This window comes from Haematobia irritans, chromosome 3, assembly GCF_050003625.1.
Source record: "Haematobia irritans isolate KBUSLIRL chromosome 3, ASM5000362v1, whole genome shotgun sequence".
Taxonomy (NCBI): Eukaryota; Metazoa; Arthropoda; class Insecta; order Diptera; family Muscidae; genus Haematobia; species Haematobia irritans.
In genome coordinates, this window is record NC_134399.1 from 130,724,896 (window position 1) to 130,742,087 (window position 17,192).

A 17,192-nucleotide genomic window follows, 5' to 3' on the forward strand; every position below is an offset into this window, starting at 1 on the left:
TTCTTTTCTTATTTCGAATTGCATACATACCGTCCTATAGTCAACCGGTGGATTACTCCTTTCCGCTGCCATGCTCATGTTGCTGGTGACATTTGAGAATGATACTGGCTGATACATCATAGCAGCTGCTGGATGTGTATAAAATAATGGTGGATGTGGATACATGACCCCGGTCATATACTGTAAGGGCAGAGTTTGATTTGAAGTACTGGGCATATCGGCTATGTTACGCTTAATTTGAACAGCAGAAGTGGCGGCAGTTGGTGCAGGAGCGGGTATATAATATATCGTTGGGAACATGCTGTGTGGGGCAGGTGTAAAACTATTTTGGGCAATGGGTGAGGTGTGAGTGGTATGGGTAGAGAGACCCACAGAAAATGGGGGCCATAAATTCACATTTCTTGTGTAATTTAGACTAGCCGGATACGGAATTCTCAGGGCACTGCTATCCAGGACATTCTGGCGATTATGAAATACTTTGTTAGTGTTGCAGGAGGCTTGTGCGTTATTATGATGTTCCATGAATTCACGTTGCATATCCACCAAATTTGTGTGTTGTTGTTTGGGCCTATTGGCATCACCTTCCCATGAATGACAACCCACCCGTTTCAGTCCATGGCCTGGTCCACTATACTCCATTGCCTTATCAATAGGTTTCTTATTCTTTTCACCACCACCACGTCCCCTAGACTCACGGTGTTTCTTGAGCATGCATTTTTCCATTTCATCATTGTGTTTTTTAAGTAATGATTCGGTAAGTGTTACCAGAGGAGCACTACCCGAAGATGTGCCAGTACCAGTGTTACTCGTATTGGTGACACTGCCCATATTCACATTACTGCCTGAAGTACAGTTTCGAGATGAACCGCTTCCACCACTATCCTCAAAGCATTGAATGGGACTGAGATTGCTGCTGGTATCGGCGGGCGTACAATAGGATTGTTCCAATTTTATGGGATCCGATTCGGTTGGAGCCGTAATGGGCTTGCTGTTAAAAAACCGTTGCAAGTTTTCATTGTAATTCAGTTGATTGTATGATGGTGGTGTCTCAATGGAACTTTTGCTGTCATAGTAGTCATGATGTGGTGAAATCTCACCCAACATTACTGAATCACGTTCGGATACGGTGAGCTCATTTTCATTGGGTAAATCTAATTTTAGATCATTACGTGCTACCTCATTCATTAAAGGTTCCATAAAGGAAGCCAAAGCCTGGCAGCGTCGGGATACTTCTTGTTTTACTGTATCGGATGGACGAGAAATTGTTTCAGCTAGAAGTTTGACTATATCTTCCTTCAATCTTGTTATGCGTGCCAAAGCATCTTCTGATAATTTGGGCTTACTATTATTTGGGGGAGGATCAAAAACATTTAAATTTTTTGGACCTAGAAAAAAAAACACCAACAATTGTAGAATAGTTTCTTGGATAAATAAAAAAAATGTCATCTTACCCTGGAACACACGATGGTGGCCAATAACAAATTCCAATTTCCTAGACCAGGGATTTACAAAGCTAGTCCATTCAGTATCCAAAAGAACAAAACATCCGTTTTGTACCAAAAACCTATAGGGCTTACTGCAAAATGAAGCTCCAGCTGTTTGTCCCTTCTTCATTACAGTCTCATAGATTTCCTTGAGAACTATAAGGTCTTCATGATGATAGAAGTCGAGTATGGAGCGTCCTATAAGATCCTGAGGCAAATAGCCCAATGCCGAAACTGCCCCACCATCCACTGTGGAAATTGTGCCAGTCTTTGTGTGACGTATTGTAAATTTAGGAGTTTTTCGAGAAAGTAATTCGTCACAAACTGTAAAATGGGATAATCGAAATCGAAGTCATTATTCACCATCAACATAACTCCACTTGCTTACAACTTACCTTTGTAGGCGCTTTTTATGGGTGTGGCACATATTACTAAAAGCATATTTGTGCCACTGGGTAAAGAATTATCTGATCTGGCCTCTTCTGGAGCTTCACGAAATGTTAATCCCAAACGGAAGGGTTCATAGTTTACCGAACGACCAATGACGCCATAGCCTCCGGATTTTAGACCTCTATAACGTCGTAACATTACACAACAAGAACTGCGAGCATCCTTGGGTATGCTACTGCGGGATTCGGCAATAGGTATACCAGTGGTTATCTGACTAGCAAATGTAGCTCGATCTTTTGGATGGACAAAATCAATAAATGATCGTCCCAACCACATATCCCGTGGAAATCCGAGTACATCGGTAATACTGGGTGTGGTATAGAGGACGATACCATCATGCATTGAGATAACGCAGCAGAAACTGTCCTATTAACATAGCAAACATGTAGTTCATTCCATTTGTTAGGAATTGTGTTTTTTTTTTGAAATTTTGCTACTTACCTCTTTAAGTTTTTCAGTTTTTCCTGAACTTTCTAATTTTCCTGGTGCAGATTCATAAGTTTTCTCTGACTTTACGCCCTGATTGGTATTTGCTATAATGATAAAACGAGATATATGAAAAAATAAAATATATACAATAAAATTAAAATGAAATTTTGACAAATTTTTCTATAGAAATAAAATGTAGACAAAAATTTTTCTATAGAAAGGAAATTTAGTAATTTTGATTTTATTCTATATTTCTTTTTTATTAAATAGAAAATAATTATTGAAGCTGGAGATCGTTTGTAAATGTTTTTCATCGAATTTTTTATGAATTCTGGTATAATTCCGATCTCAAGCTTGAATAATTATTTTCTATTTAAGAAATGAAATTAAGACAAGATTTTCCATACAAGCAAAATTTTGACAAAATTAATTAGGAATACAATTTTGACAAAATTTTCTATAGAAATGAAATTTGGACAAAATTTTCTATTGAAATTAAAATTTTGACAAAATTTTCTATAGAAATTAAACTTTTGACAAAATTTTCCATAGAAATTAAAATTAAAAAACAAAAATTCTATAGAAATTAAAATTTTGAAAAAAATTTCTATAGAAATATAATTTTGACAAAATCTTCCATTGAAAAAAAATTTTGACAAAATTTTCTATAGAAATTAAAATTTTAACAAAATTTTCTATAGAAATAAAATTTTTACAAAATTTTCTGTAGTAATTAAAATTAAAAAAAAAAAAAATATAGAAATTAAAATTTTGACAAGATTTTCTATAGAAATAAAATTTTGACAAAATTTTCTATAGAAATAAAATTTTGACAAAATTTTCTGTAGTAATTAAAATTAAAAAAAAAATCTCTAGAAATAAAATTTTGTCAAAATTTTCTATAGAAATAAGATTTTGTCAAAATTTTCTATAGAAATAAAATTTTCACATAATTTTCTATAGAAATAAAATTTTGACAAAATTTTCTATAGAAATAAAATTTTGAGAAAATTTTCTATTAAAATAAAATTTTGACAAAATTTTCTATAGAAAAAAAAATTTGACAAAATTTTCTATAAAAATAAAATTTTGACAAAAATTTCTATAGAAGTAAAATTTTGCCAAAATTTTCTATAGAAATGTTGACAAAATTTTCTATAGAAATAAATTTTGACAAAATTTTCTATAGAAATAAAATTTTGACAAAATTTTCGATAGAAATAAAATTTTGACAAAATTTTCTATAGAAAAAAAATTTTGAGAAAATTTTATTTCTATTCCTTAGGAATAAAATTTTGACAAAATTTTCTATTGAAATTAAAATTTAATAAAAATTTTCTATAGAAATAAAAATTTAAAAAAAAAATCTATATAAATTAAAATTTTGACAAAATTTTCTATAGAAATAAAATTGTGACAAAATATTCTATAGAAATAAAGTTTTGACAAAATTTTCTACAGAAATAAAATTTTGTCAAAATTTTCTACAGAAATAAAATTTTGACAAAATTTTCTATAGAAATGTTGACAAAATTTTCTATAGAAATAAAATTTTGACAAAATTTTCTATAGAAATAAAATTTTGACAAAATTTTCTATAGAAATAAAATTTTGAGAAAAGTTTATTTCTATTCCTTAGGAATAAAATTTTGACAAAATTTTCTATATAAATTAAAACTTTGACAAAATTTTCTATTGAAATTAAAATTTAATAAAAATTTTCTATAGAAATAAAAATTAAAAAAAAAAATCTATATAAATTAAAATTTTGACAAAATTTTCTATAGAAATAAAATTTTGACAAAATTTTTTATAGAAATAAAATTGTGACAAAATATTCTATAGAAATAAAGTTTTGACAAAATTTTCTACAGAAATAAAATTTTGTCAAAATTTTCTACAGAAATAAAATTTTGACAAAATTTTCTATAGAAATAAAAAGTTGAGAAAATTTTCTATAGAAATAAAATTTTGACAAAATTTTCTATAGAAATAAAATTTTGACAAAATTTTCTATAAAAATAAAAAGTTGAGAAAATTTTCTATAAAAATAAAATTTTCTATAGAAATAAAATTTTGAAAACATTTTCTATAGAAATAAAATTTTGACAAAATTTTCTATAGAAATAAAATTTTGACAAAATTTTCTATAGAAATAAAATTTTGACAAAATTTGCTATAGATGTAAAATTTTGACAAAATTTTCTATAGAAATAAAATGTTGACAAAATTTTCTATAGAAATAAAATGTGACAAAATTTTCTATAGAAATAAAATTATGAGAAAATTTTATTTCTATTACTTAGGAATAAAATTTTGAAAAAAATTCTATAGAAATTAAAATTTTGACAAAATTTTCGATAGAAATAAAATTTGAAAAAAATTCTATAGAAATTAAAATTTTGACAAAATTTTCTATAGAAATAAAATTGTGACAAAATATTCTATAGAAATAAAGTTTTGACAAAATTTTCTATAGAAATAAAGTTTTGACAAAATTTTCTATAGAAATGAGATTTTGACAAAATTTTCAATAGAAATAAAATTTTAACAAAATTTTCTATAGAAATAAAATTTGATAAAATATTCTATAGAATTAAAGTTTTGGCAAAATTTTCTATAGAAATGAAATTTTGACAAAATTTTCTATAGAAATAAAGTTTTGGCAAAATTTTCTATAGAAATGAAATTTTGACAAAATTTTCTATAGAAAGAAAATTTTGGCAAAATTTTCTATAGAAATAAAAGTTTAACAAAATTACCTATAGAAATAACATTTTGACAAAATTTTCTAAGAAATAAAATGTTGACAAAATATTTGGATATTAAATGTTTGGATATTCCCTCCAGTTGTATATAAAATAAAGATATAATTCACATTATTAAACTTACCTGATAATGGTGATGGGATGGGAGAATGATGCAAAGATTTCTCTGATTTATGTTCACTGATGTCATTTTCCAAGTTTTCCTTATTTTCCTTTTGACGATTACTTTGAGCTATTCTCGAAGGAGAAGAGTCAATGAATATTCCAATTTATTTATTTCGGTAATTACTTACTCATAGTTATATCATTGAGATCATTTTCTTCGTCAACTTTTGTTTCGCTAGCCTTGGTAACATCCTCTTGTGAATCCAAATTATTGCTCACAGCTGTGGATGAACATTTTTGCTTCTTCTTTTTCCTGCCTTTATCCTTTCCACGTTTTGTGAGATGAATTTCACTTGAAGGTTGGGAAATAGAGAAAATATCTAAAATTAGTTTGATCGAACAAATTATTGAGAGGATTAAGTTTTAACCTGCTTGTTTGTGTGGATGGCTTGCCGCCATAACCACTGCTGCCTGATGAGTGACTTCCACTCAGACGAGATTTGGAACTGCCACTGTAAGAAAAGAAAGAGGCATTTTTAAACTACTTGACGAAGAAAAATTAAGGATGGCGATATTTCGTGAAGATCGATGACCATATAAAACATCTTTATACTCAGGTTTTCACCGTGCTGCCTGGTTAAAACGCGGTCCAAAATTCGCTTTAAGAAAGTCATTTGCCATTGAGCTAAACATTCAAAGGGGCAGGATCCGATTATAAGAGACAACGATAAGCAAGCACATTTGCTTCGACACTCAAAATTTAAATTCAGTGGGAAACCTAAGTATCATCAATACCCCATTCCCTATCTCTATCTTAAGAAAATTCAGCCAATCTACTCAGTATTTCCCTCCTTTATGCCGACGACATTGAAGACAACGCAGCGCATTTTTAGTGTCCAGTCTGTTCGGGACCGCTACGAAGGGAGGCTACTCCGTGCGGTGCAGCGGATTCTACTGTAGATATAGGCGTCTGTGTCATGAACGAGGAGCACCCTTCAACGAGGGCCCACACGGCGGTTTCCGAAACTTCCCGGATATAATAATGGTCAGCTCTTAGCTTGTACTCCGAAAGGACATGGAGAGATAACGATGGTCTCTGACCACCTCCCGATTATGGTAATGATTGACCTAATTACAGAGCTCTTGAGAACAGAATGTTTGTGAACTACGGTAAGGCTAACCTAAAGCTATTTACTTCGATTAGACGGGAGAAGATTCCACTATAGGCTAATAAATCTTTAGGTTTGATTTCCGACATCTGTCCCAAATAGGTGAAAACCTGGTCGATGCTAGAAACGAAGTTCTTGCACAAGTGAGAGAAGCAGTAAGAAGAGACCGATACGAACCCGCGTCGCCTTTCGATTAGAGCGAAAAATTCCGATGGCGCCCCTACAGCAAATCCACATAATTCGTAGAGCTATCTTAAATTGTTAGTGCAATATGTTATGACGTTTTTGAAGCATACTGTAGAGGTCGGCCGCAGGAATGTGCCATGCTAATTGTCCCGGTATGCATCAGTTTTGTACGATGAAACATCCATCCTTTTGACACATTAAGACCCAATATAGTAGTAAATTATGTTACGTCCACGAGGGTAACATTTGTTGGAATCACTTTAATCATCGTCGATTTGATACGTCGATGTGTTGCACAATGTCATTATCTCATTTCTGGGAAGTATCGGACTGGATGAAATACCATTTTATTGTGGAAGAGAAAATAGCTACATAGGAAGACCAGATGGGTGCTATTTAAGCTACGATCTAGTATTTTCAGGTATCTAATCACCCGTCTGCATCCAACGGGGATCAAGGGATCGACAAAAAGTTTGAAACTCCAATTTCAAACAGTGAGGCGTGGTGCACACAGACCCCAGGGAATAAACGTCATATAGTTTTCTACACTGATGGTTCTAAATTGGATGGACAAGTGGGTTTCGGAGTATATTCTAAAAACCTGGAACTTCGAATAGCGAAAAGATTACCTAATCACTGTAGTGTTTTTCAGGCTGAAATATTAGCAATAAGAGAGGTGGCGAATTGGCTGAGAAGTGATGTTCCAAAAAATGTGGGCATTAATATATACTCAGAAAGTCAATCTGCAATAAAATCTTTGGACTCTGTATTCCTCAACTCGAAAACGGTCATCGGCTGCCGCAAATCTCTCAACGAGATGGCTGAGTAGTACAATATTCACCTAATATGGGTGCCTGGCCATAGAAACATACCGGGGAACTGCGAAGCGGATGATTTAGCAAGGCTAGGAAGTACTTGACATATTCTAGGGGAACTAGAATCTGTTGGTATGACACAGATATGCTAGTGTACTCAAGACGTCAGATTTCACTCCTGATATCTGCTATAACGGGTCGCTGTCTGATAGGCGATTTTGCAAAAACTATTGGCGCGAATTATAATGAGCTGTCATGATGCGGAGGAAAAGGAATCAATTAAACACCTCTTGTGTGAGTGTCCTGCATTTTGTGTATTTTGGGGCATATAGCTTTAGATTACTGGCGGACCTGCAAAACGTTAACTTAAGTAGTCTGCTAATGTTTTTGGAACAATCTAGTTGGTTCAACAGAAGAAAATAATAGAGAAGGTTCAGCGGTCAAATCTAGAAGTGCCCATATATAATAGGTACTTTTAGTTAATGTGGTATCACAATGGACTGAATAGTCTAAGTGAGCCTGTAACTTAATCGGGCTGCCCCTTTAACCTAACCTAACCTAAGGGATCAAGTTTTCCCTGTATTACTTAGACGAGCATACTCAAGTCGGTGTTCGCTTTTCATCTTATCTTCCTCTTATTTTAGAAACTCTGTACCCACAATATATTCCGCTACCATTTTCCAGTCGCTGTTTTCAAGATGAACAAAGTTTTCATCATCATCTCTTCCTTCATATAGTGGGATCATATCTCGTAAATACAGGACAGTAAAATGGGTAGTGCTTCAAGGTCTTCATATCCTGGCGCAGTCTTCTTCGCCTTTTCCCTTTTTTTATCTTGTGATGGTTGGTTTTCATTTTCCATATCTCCATCTAATCTCCCAACATCTTCAAAATGATCGCTTCTTATCTATATCTCCATAGCTCTTACGTCCTCAAGTTAACGTAGACCTCATTTATTCAAAGCAGCATTTCGGATGGATTCGTTTGAAAAATTCTTATGTTGTATTTGCTCACCACTTTTATCGGTTCTTATATAAGGATTGGTCTAATTCCGCTATCGTAAATCCAGTGATCCATTTCTTGGATTAAGGCCAGATTTCGAGCCGATAATTGTCGATATTCTATCTAATCATTTATGACGCTTTTCACATTTCCAATTACTATAATTGGGTGGCACCCATCTGATTACTCTTCAGAAGGGTCATAGATTGCAAATTGATACATGCTAGGCTACAATAGGGAGCACTGGGCAAAAGCGGCTCAGGAGCAAGCACATGCGGACGTGTTTGTGAAAGTTTTACATGTTGCGGACGTTGATAACCACAGATTAATTTTCAGAAGTCTGGCACCTGGTTAATAACCAGATATCTCCTATTTGTTAGTATGACCGCAAATAAGAGGTCATACTAACAATTGCCTCTATCTTCTGAATACAGCAATACAGGATGAATGCGCGAAATATTGCCATTGACCTTACATCACAAGGCAGCTTTCCGTGTGAACCCCAAAACCTACGGTCGTTAATACAGTATGCAACACGGAGTCCGTCCACCGCCCATAGCACCGGAGGAAAGAGACCTCCTACGGCAGACTAGGGTAGTTTTAGCCCAGTTAAGATCAGGCAAGTGCAGCAGCCTCAATTCCTATTTATCAGTGATTGATAGCAGCGTAGCTGACGTATGTCCAATTTGCAACCAAGGGCCACACGACACGCGTCATCTTTTCTCTTGCCCAGCTAAACCAACCCGACTTACCGCCAGGTCACTCTGGATGCACCCCACATTAGTCGCAGAGTTCCTCGATCTGGCCACAAGCTGAAGTACCAAAGCGTATAACATAAAAATGGATGAAATCACAATAAACTGCTACAACAACAACAACACCCGCCCTCGTTGCAGTCGGGTCTACGGCCCGGGGCGGACACAGGGTTTTCAACCCTGTCCAAGGACTGCAAACCCCCATTTGGACTATGCTTATTTCCCGAAAAACTCGAAAATACCAACTCCAAAGGGCTACAACAACAACAACAAAAATGTTCACGCAGAGAAGGAATATGATCACCTCAACCATGTTTCAAGAGCAAAATTTTGTTTTTGGATGGTGACCACGTAACATGTTTATCGCAAAAATGTTGTGCTCTCGTCAAACATAAAATGCTTTCTGAAAACAGATACATAATTTCCGATGAAAATGTTACATAGTCACCATCCAAAAATAACATTTTGATCTTTTTGATTATATTCCTTCTCTGGGTGTGAGACTTTCAAATTATTTTCTGTTTTTCCTAACTCTAAAATTATACAAACCATTGAACCTTAGTAACTACAACATTATTCTCACCATTTATGACAGCTACCCCATTTCGGAATATTGTTAACCACTACAACCAATGCTTCATAGGTTCAAATCATAGCACACTAATTCGCTCTTGTAAAATAATGAACAAAATGATAAATATAACAATTACCTTCTTTGTGATTGACTGTTACTGCAACTGTTGGAATATGCGGAATCGGACACCTTGGTGTTGTGAGTTGATTCTGTAGATTCTCCTTCCATCTTGGATTTTTTTTCAGCTGATACTTAAGAACAGTAAGTAGTTTATATTTGAAGTGATATATAAATTTCCGTTTTGTATTCGTATATTATTTTGTACTATTCCCTCTTAAAAAGTGCACTTCTTTTCAAATCACATTATTTTCTTGCAGACAATAATCTATTGAAAATATAAAAATATATTATAATTATTATAATAATATTTATATTTTTTAATTATAAATCTATGTTATATTTTTTTTGTATATTTATTTGTTTATTCTTATTTTTAGCATTTCAATTTACTTTTATTTTTAACTTGATATCAAATTATTTCTATTATCACTGGTGGCCATTGAGTCTTGAACTGAAAGTTTGTTGATGAAATCAATTTGATTATATCTGCTTCTATGTATCATGTATCCGTTTTGTATCACGTGTCAGTAACATCGGTGTTTTTTGAAGCGCGGCAGCACATGTTCTTTTGAATATTTCCCGTCAGTGTAAATGTGCGTGTAAAAGCACACTCATCACCATCATCAGAAGGGATGTCAATTTGGAAAATCCTACTAACATCCAATCAAATTCCAGCATTTTGAGACAGTACATATCGATGTCTCATTCCAGAGTACGCTAAGTCGACTTAGCGTTTTTTGATGGAGTTCGTTGTTCGAAATTATTGGACGCTTCTATTAAAAGTTATGGTTAATATTGTACGTAGTCTGTGATTTAAGTTTTAAAAATTTCCAATTCAAAAAGGGAAAAAAGCTTTGTTCGGTCTAAAGTGGTCTAAATCATTTTTAGCCATGTTCTATTATCACTATTTTGAATTCGTATATACTAAAAAAATCTACAGTAAACATGATTTTAAGACCGAAAAGAGTTAATTTATATCTTATACGGTTTTTGAGAAATTCCAAAAAAAAAACTTTGAACTTATTTCATGTAAAATTCACTTTTTAGGCTTAGCTTACTTTGGAATGGAGACATCGATATATATGTGGTAAATTAACAATAATAAGGGCTATCGATAGTTTTTATATGCCCCACCATAGTACGAGCGTACACGCAAAGAAAAAAAAAACGTTTGGAAAACGTGTACCGAAAACGTTTTTCTTTTGTTAGAGTTTTTTGAATTGCTTCGAAAAGTATACACTTTTATCACCAAAAAAATTCGTTTGTTACAAAATGTTAATTTTTTTAATAAAAAAAGTTATTTTTGAACCAACAACACAGTCCATTTCGTTTATATCAAACACTGTTCTTTTCTGACTAGGTCTTTAATAAGACACATTTTACAGTTCAAAATTTAATATACTACAATGTAATGTTGAACATTTTTTCGGAATCTTCCTAACATATCTGGAATATATGTAAAAAAAAAACAAAAAAAAAACTTTGGTCGAAGCAGGGATCGCACCCACGACCCTTGGCATGCAAGTCAGACGTAGCAACCACTGCTCCATGGTGCCCAACTAAATGTATTTTTCTGTGAAATAAACTTTGTTTAATCGGCTCGTGGGCGCCGCAAGCTATGCTATATAAATATAACTTATATGGGTAATTGTCTATTGATGACAATAACGGCTACATAGCTCAGTGGATAGTGTGTTGGCTTACAAATTGCATGGTCCGCGGTTCGATTCTCCGTCCAGGCGAAAGGTAAAAAAAATTTTAAAAATTTATAAAATCGTATAATTTCTTCTACATTGTTTGTATTACAGAAAAAGGTGCTAAGAACTAAACAACTTCGTGGAAGTGAGAAAGATATGAGGGAAAATGCAATTAGCCAGAAAAAATTTTTTTTGAGTTAGTCTTTATGAAATTGTTTTTACATCCTGGAAAAGAATAAACGTTTATCACAAAAAGTATATACTTTTCTTCCAAATACACTTCCTTTCAGCGAAAAGCATATGAGAAACGAACTTTGTTTGTCTAAAATTTCGTTTGGGAGGAAAGAATTATTTGTTTGCGTGTATATTAACTCTGGGAGCCACCGTGATGCAATGGTTAGCATGCCCGCCTTGCATACACAAGGTCGTGGGTTCGATTCCTGCTTCGACCGAACACAAAAAAGTTTTTAAGCAGTGGATTAACCTAACCTAATTCTGTCATTCCGCTCGTAACACATAGAAATATTGGTCTCAGACCCCATGAAGTATATATAATCTGGGTCGTGGTGAAATTCTGAGTCGATCTAGTGATGTCCATCCGTCTGTCTGTTGAAATTACGCTAACTTCCGAACGAAACCAGCTATCCACTTGAAACTTAAGTAGTTATTATGATGTGGGTCGGATGGTATTGCAAATGGGCTGCATTGGATCACTTTTAGGCATTGCCACCATATAAACCGACCCTCAGATTTGGCTTGCTGAGCCCCTTAGACGTGCAAATTTCATCCTATCTGGTTGAAATTTGGTTCGTGGTGTTAGTATATGCGCTATAACCAAAAATTCTTCCATATCGATCCATAATTATATATTGCCCACATATAAACTAGATCCCTTGATTTGATTTCCCGAGCTTCCTGGAGGTAGAAATTTCGTCCGATTCGGTTGAAATTTTGTACGCGATATTAGTATAGTTCCTCTATCATCGATGCAAAAATTGGTTTATATCGATTTATTCTCATATATATAGCCTCCATATAAACCGATCCCCAGTTTAGACTTTCGGAGCCTCTTTGAAGAGCAAATTTCATCCAAACCGGTTATAATTTGGTACGCGATATTAGTATATGCAATAAGACAATATAATAATGTCCGTCTGTCTGTCTATTGTAATCACGCTACAACCTTCCATAATGCAATGTTTCGGAAATTTGGCAGAGATTTTGAAGTTTGAAGATGGATTATATAACGTCCGGTTTTGATATACCCGTCATATAAATCGACCCTACAACCTGAATATGTACATACCGCAGCGGTGGATTATCCCACCTCAGTAATGCTGGTGACATTTCTGAGGGTTTCAAAACTTCTCTAAGTGGTTTCACTGCAATGTGGAACGCCGTTCGGACTCGGCTATAAAAAGGAGGTCCCTTGTCATTGAGCTTAACATGGAATCGGGCAGCACTCAGTGATAAGAGAGAAGTTCACCACTGTGGTATCACAATGGACTGAATAGTCTAAGTGAGCCTGATACATCGGGCTGCCACATAACCTAACCTAACCTAACCTACATACCGCAAGTTTATCAGATATGAAAATCAAGAGGTATTCTGGGTCCACAATAAGTGTACCGGTCCATGTTTTGATATAGCCCACGTATAGACCGGTTTCCCGATTTTACCTCTTGGAATGGGTTTTTATTCCGATTTACCTGAAATTGCAAATCTAGAGGTACGGGAGCCACCGTGGTGAAATGGTTAGCATGCCCGCCTTGCATACACAAGGTCGTGGGTTCGATTCCTGCTTCGACCGAACACCAAAAAGTGGATTATCCCACCTCAGTAATGCTGGTGACATTTCTGAGGGTTTCAAAGCTTCTCTAAGTGGTTTCACTGCAATGTGGAACGCCGTTCGGACTCGGCTATAAAAAGGAGGTCCCTTGTCATTGAGCTTAACATGCAATCGGGCAGCACTCAGTGATAAGAGAGAAGTTCACCAATGTGGTATCACAATGGACTGAATAGTCTAAGTGAGCCTGATACATCGGTCTGCCACCTAACCTAACCTAGGTCAACAAATATGAAAGCCAAATATAGTATTTATCGGTCCGAGCTGTGATATAGCTCCCATATAGGCCTATCTCTCATGTTGAGGATTCTTGGGGTTCCCGACACGGCCATTTTTATCCGATTTTCCTGAAATTGGAAATCTAGAGGCACTAATAGGCTTGTCGAGTATCATGTGACCAACTTTTGTATATCTCCCCAAATGGCTTATGAAGAACGATCTACGCGATTAGACATCTTGGGTTTCTAGGCATCGTAATTGAAATTTCATTGAAATACAGAAGACCCGTTAACCGAGTTAACAATTCAAATTTTGTCACTACCCGGTTTAGGTTTCGGTCCGAGCTGTGATATATCTCCCATATAGGCTATCTCTCGTGTTGAGGATTCATGGGTTCGGTTTCGGTCCGAGCTGTGATATAGCTCCCATATAGGCTATCTCTCGTGTTGAGGATTCTTGGGATTCCCGACACGGCCATTTTTATCCGATTTTCCTGAAATTGGAAATCTAGAGGCACCAATAGGCTTGTCGAGTATCATGCGACCAAGTTTTGTATGTCCCCCAAATGGCTTATGAAGAACGATCTACGCGATTAGACTTCTTGGTTTTCTAGGCATCGTAATTGAAATTTCATTAAAATACAGAAGACCCGTTAACCGATTAAACAATTCAAATTTTGTCACTATCCGTTTTCGGTGTGTGTGATTGAAACCGATTAAGCGGTTACCCGGTGTGGGTTTTGTACACCTTAATATTAGGAATAGATATGTGGAATTTGGTTGATATCGGTAAGAGTTTCATACCGACCTCCTGCTTTAGCTTGAGGGCATGTGGATAAATCTTTGGCGACTTTGGATGTTCACTTGTGAGACATTTCACTGTACATTATGAGCTTTACAGACTATCAGTTATTCCGGACGACAGTGCTCGTGTCGAACATATCCCATATATTGTGCACATTATAAGTTAAGTCCGAAGGCATAATCGATACTGCTGCATGTTTATGGGATCGATAACACATTTACGGATTATTTAGTCATCGCCGACAAGTCGTATCGATCCGACACACTGTAAGATTCTTTACAAACACCGACATTTTGTGCGGAATAACTGATAATCTGTAAAACGCATTATTGTGGACGGCACTAACGTCGACTATCGTTGGTTGTAAAACTAATATCGTCGACTATAAGATATATAGCCAATGACATTCTCTCATAGATAACGATTAGAGAGGTATAGCCCTGGCTATACATTCGCACGGTAAACGATTATGAGTTACTGCAGCAATTCGCCAAATATTTAATTGATTTTCCATATTCTGACAAATGACGTTACCTTGTCTGAGAAATTGGAGATATTTTTTCGTCGATGGGGATGACAATTTTGAGGACTTGGGGAGTTCGTGTGATTTTCCATAAATTTGAATGAAGCATTTGGACCAGAAACGGACACAGGATTTCATTTTGGGGACCCAAGCGCTATTTTATAAGTTTACTCAGGTAGGTTAAGACATTGCACATAGGTAGATATTGAGTAATTAGGCGGCCAAAAGTCTTAAATACGTAGTAGGCACAAAATATTGACGTCTACGTATAGTAAACACTTCCTCGAATTACCCCCCACCCTTTTTTTCAACAACCATACGTTACCGCTTCCGTGCAGTTAGACGCAATTTGATCGTTGACTTGATACGTATTTCTATTTGGGTGCCCGAATTATATCAAATTTCGCAATACGCATGTATGTTTATTTTAAGTTGTGTAGTGAAGTGAAAGTGATTCCCATAGCTCAAGTAAGCTTCTATTAAATAAATAATAGTTTAAACTTTTATTTTTAACTTTCGTTATATTTTTCGGTGGTGAATATACCCTCTTTTTCACATAAAAATTTTAATTTTTTTAATTTCAAAATCAATTTTGTTATGGATCAGGATTCGTCCGGATCATATTTTTTGTTTATTGAATACGTTACACATTTAGCTTTTCTATAAAAAAACAAGATCCGCAGAATCCCGCAGAAATCCAAGAAAGGCATGTCCCAGTTCTAAGCGGAATAAAAATTGGGCTGTTGGTGGACATGCCTAAAGCCAATTTAGGTAATACCAATGATGGCAATACGAGTAGGAGATTTTTTGAAAACACAGAATTAGCGGCGGACATAACAGGCATTAACCACGAATTAATACATAGATTTAAATTCTTATTAGAGGCGATTTCAAGTGGACACAAAATAAATACAACAAAATTCAAAGAATATGCCTTCAACATCGCGCAAATGTATGTGGAATTATACGACTGGTATCCCATGACTCCAACAATGCATAAATCTACCGACCATCATAGATAATGCACTGTTGCCAATCGGCCAATTGTCGGAGGAGGCTGCAGAAGCACGAAATAAACATTTTCGGTCATACAGACACAATTTTTCAAGAAAATTTTCAAGGGAAGAATGCAACCGTGATATTTATCAAAGATTGCTTCTTACTTCAGATCCACTCGTAAGTAGTGAAAGATCGTTAAAGAAAACTTCACACAAGATTTTTTTCCAGTGAAGTTATAGAACTATGAGAACCTGCCGAGCTCCACACACAATCAAGTATTGAGCACGAAGAAGTCGAGATAGAAACATCTTTCAATAAGAAAATTTAATGCATTTTTATTTTTTTATGATAATAAAATGTGTTTTTATTATAAAATATATGTTTTTCTTATTTATTTTTTAAAATAAATAGATAGTTTTTTAAAATACAGTCTTTCGAAGCCATTAACGTCCAAAAATATTTTTGGCCGCCTAAATATTTCAAATCGACCACTGTGCATTGTGAAATCATTTCGTTGTCCTCTCATCAGTGTTGATCCAAGATATGGACAATATAACCAATTGATATAGAAATGACCTTCATATTTATCTACCGCTTAATTTTATTATTATTGAGTATTTAGAAATAAATTTTCGTTCATAAATACATAGTGACTGAACTTCCATTTTCATTTTTCGAACATTTGGAAGACAATCAATGGTGTCCTGGTGTTGTGTTTCGAAATATTGATCTTATTGGAGCTCGCAAAATGGTAAGACAATAAATTGTATATTTTTTAAAATTTATTTAAATTATTACCGATACACTACCGAAGAACCTATTTCTTTATTTTTTCATAACAACTTGACGAAAATTTATTGGGGATTTTTGTGAGGAATTTTGATTTCAATTGGGGGTTTTTGGGGACGAAAGCGTCTTAATTTGGGGAGAAGAGCCAGATATAAATACTGGCAACACTGACTGTTAAGACAACCTCACCATAATCGTTTAAACTGACCAACCTTCCGATTTCATAGCCTCAGAACGCAGAACGTTAATAAATGAGGATTATGAGTGTTCGCCAGATTTTTCATTGGTTTCACCTAATTACCAAAGGGGTAAAGTTGCAGGGCGAATTGTTCACACGGTGCCCTCACCACAACTGCAGCAGTTCGTTGAGTGCAGTCAACCTCCCCATAGTACTTTCAGTAACCGACGATTTGCCCTGGCGAGGTCCAGAAGTAGCGGTTGAGTGAAATTAATTAAAA

At 34.8% G+C, this 17,192-nt stretch overlaps 1 protein-coding gene across 2 annotated transcripts in view; it reads right to left on the reverse strand.

The window, feature by feature from the left end:
* per (period circadian regulator) overlaps positions 1–17,192 on the reverse strand; it is a 34,778-nt gene that overhangs the window by 6,784 nt on the left and 10,802 nt on the right. For both annotated transcript variants that reach the window (XM_075299640.1, XM_075299641.1), the window contains exons 2-9: positions 9,874–10,122; positions 5,665–5,748; positions 5,425–5,588; positions 5,256–5,363; positions 2,376–2,467; positions 1,880–2,300; positions 1,452–1,808; positions 31–1,385 (exon numbers count right to left, since the gene is read on the reverse strand). In XM_075299640.1, the coding sequence (XP_075155755.1) occupies positions 31–1,385; positions 1,452–1,808; positions 1,880–2,300; positions 2,376–2,467; positions 5,256–5,363; positions 5,425–5,588; positions 5,665–5,748; positions 9,874–9,965 (2,673 nt within the window). In that variant the 5' untranslated portion in view covers positions 9,966–10,122. The remainder of the gene's footprint in view (positions 1–30; positions 1,386–1,451; positions 1,809–1,879; positions 2,301–2,375; positions 2,468–5,255; positions 5,364–5,424; positions 5,589–5,664; positions 5,749–9,873; positions 10,123–17,192) is intronic.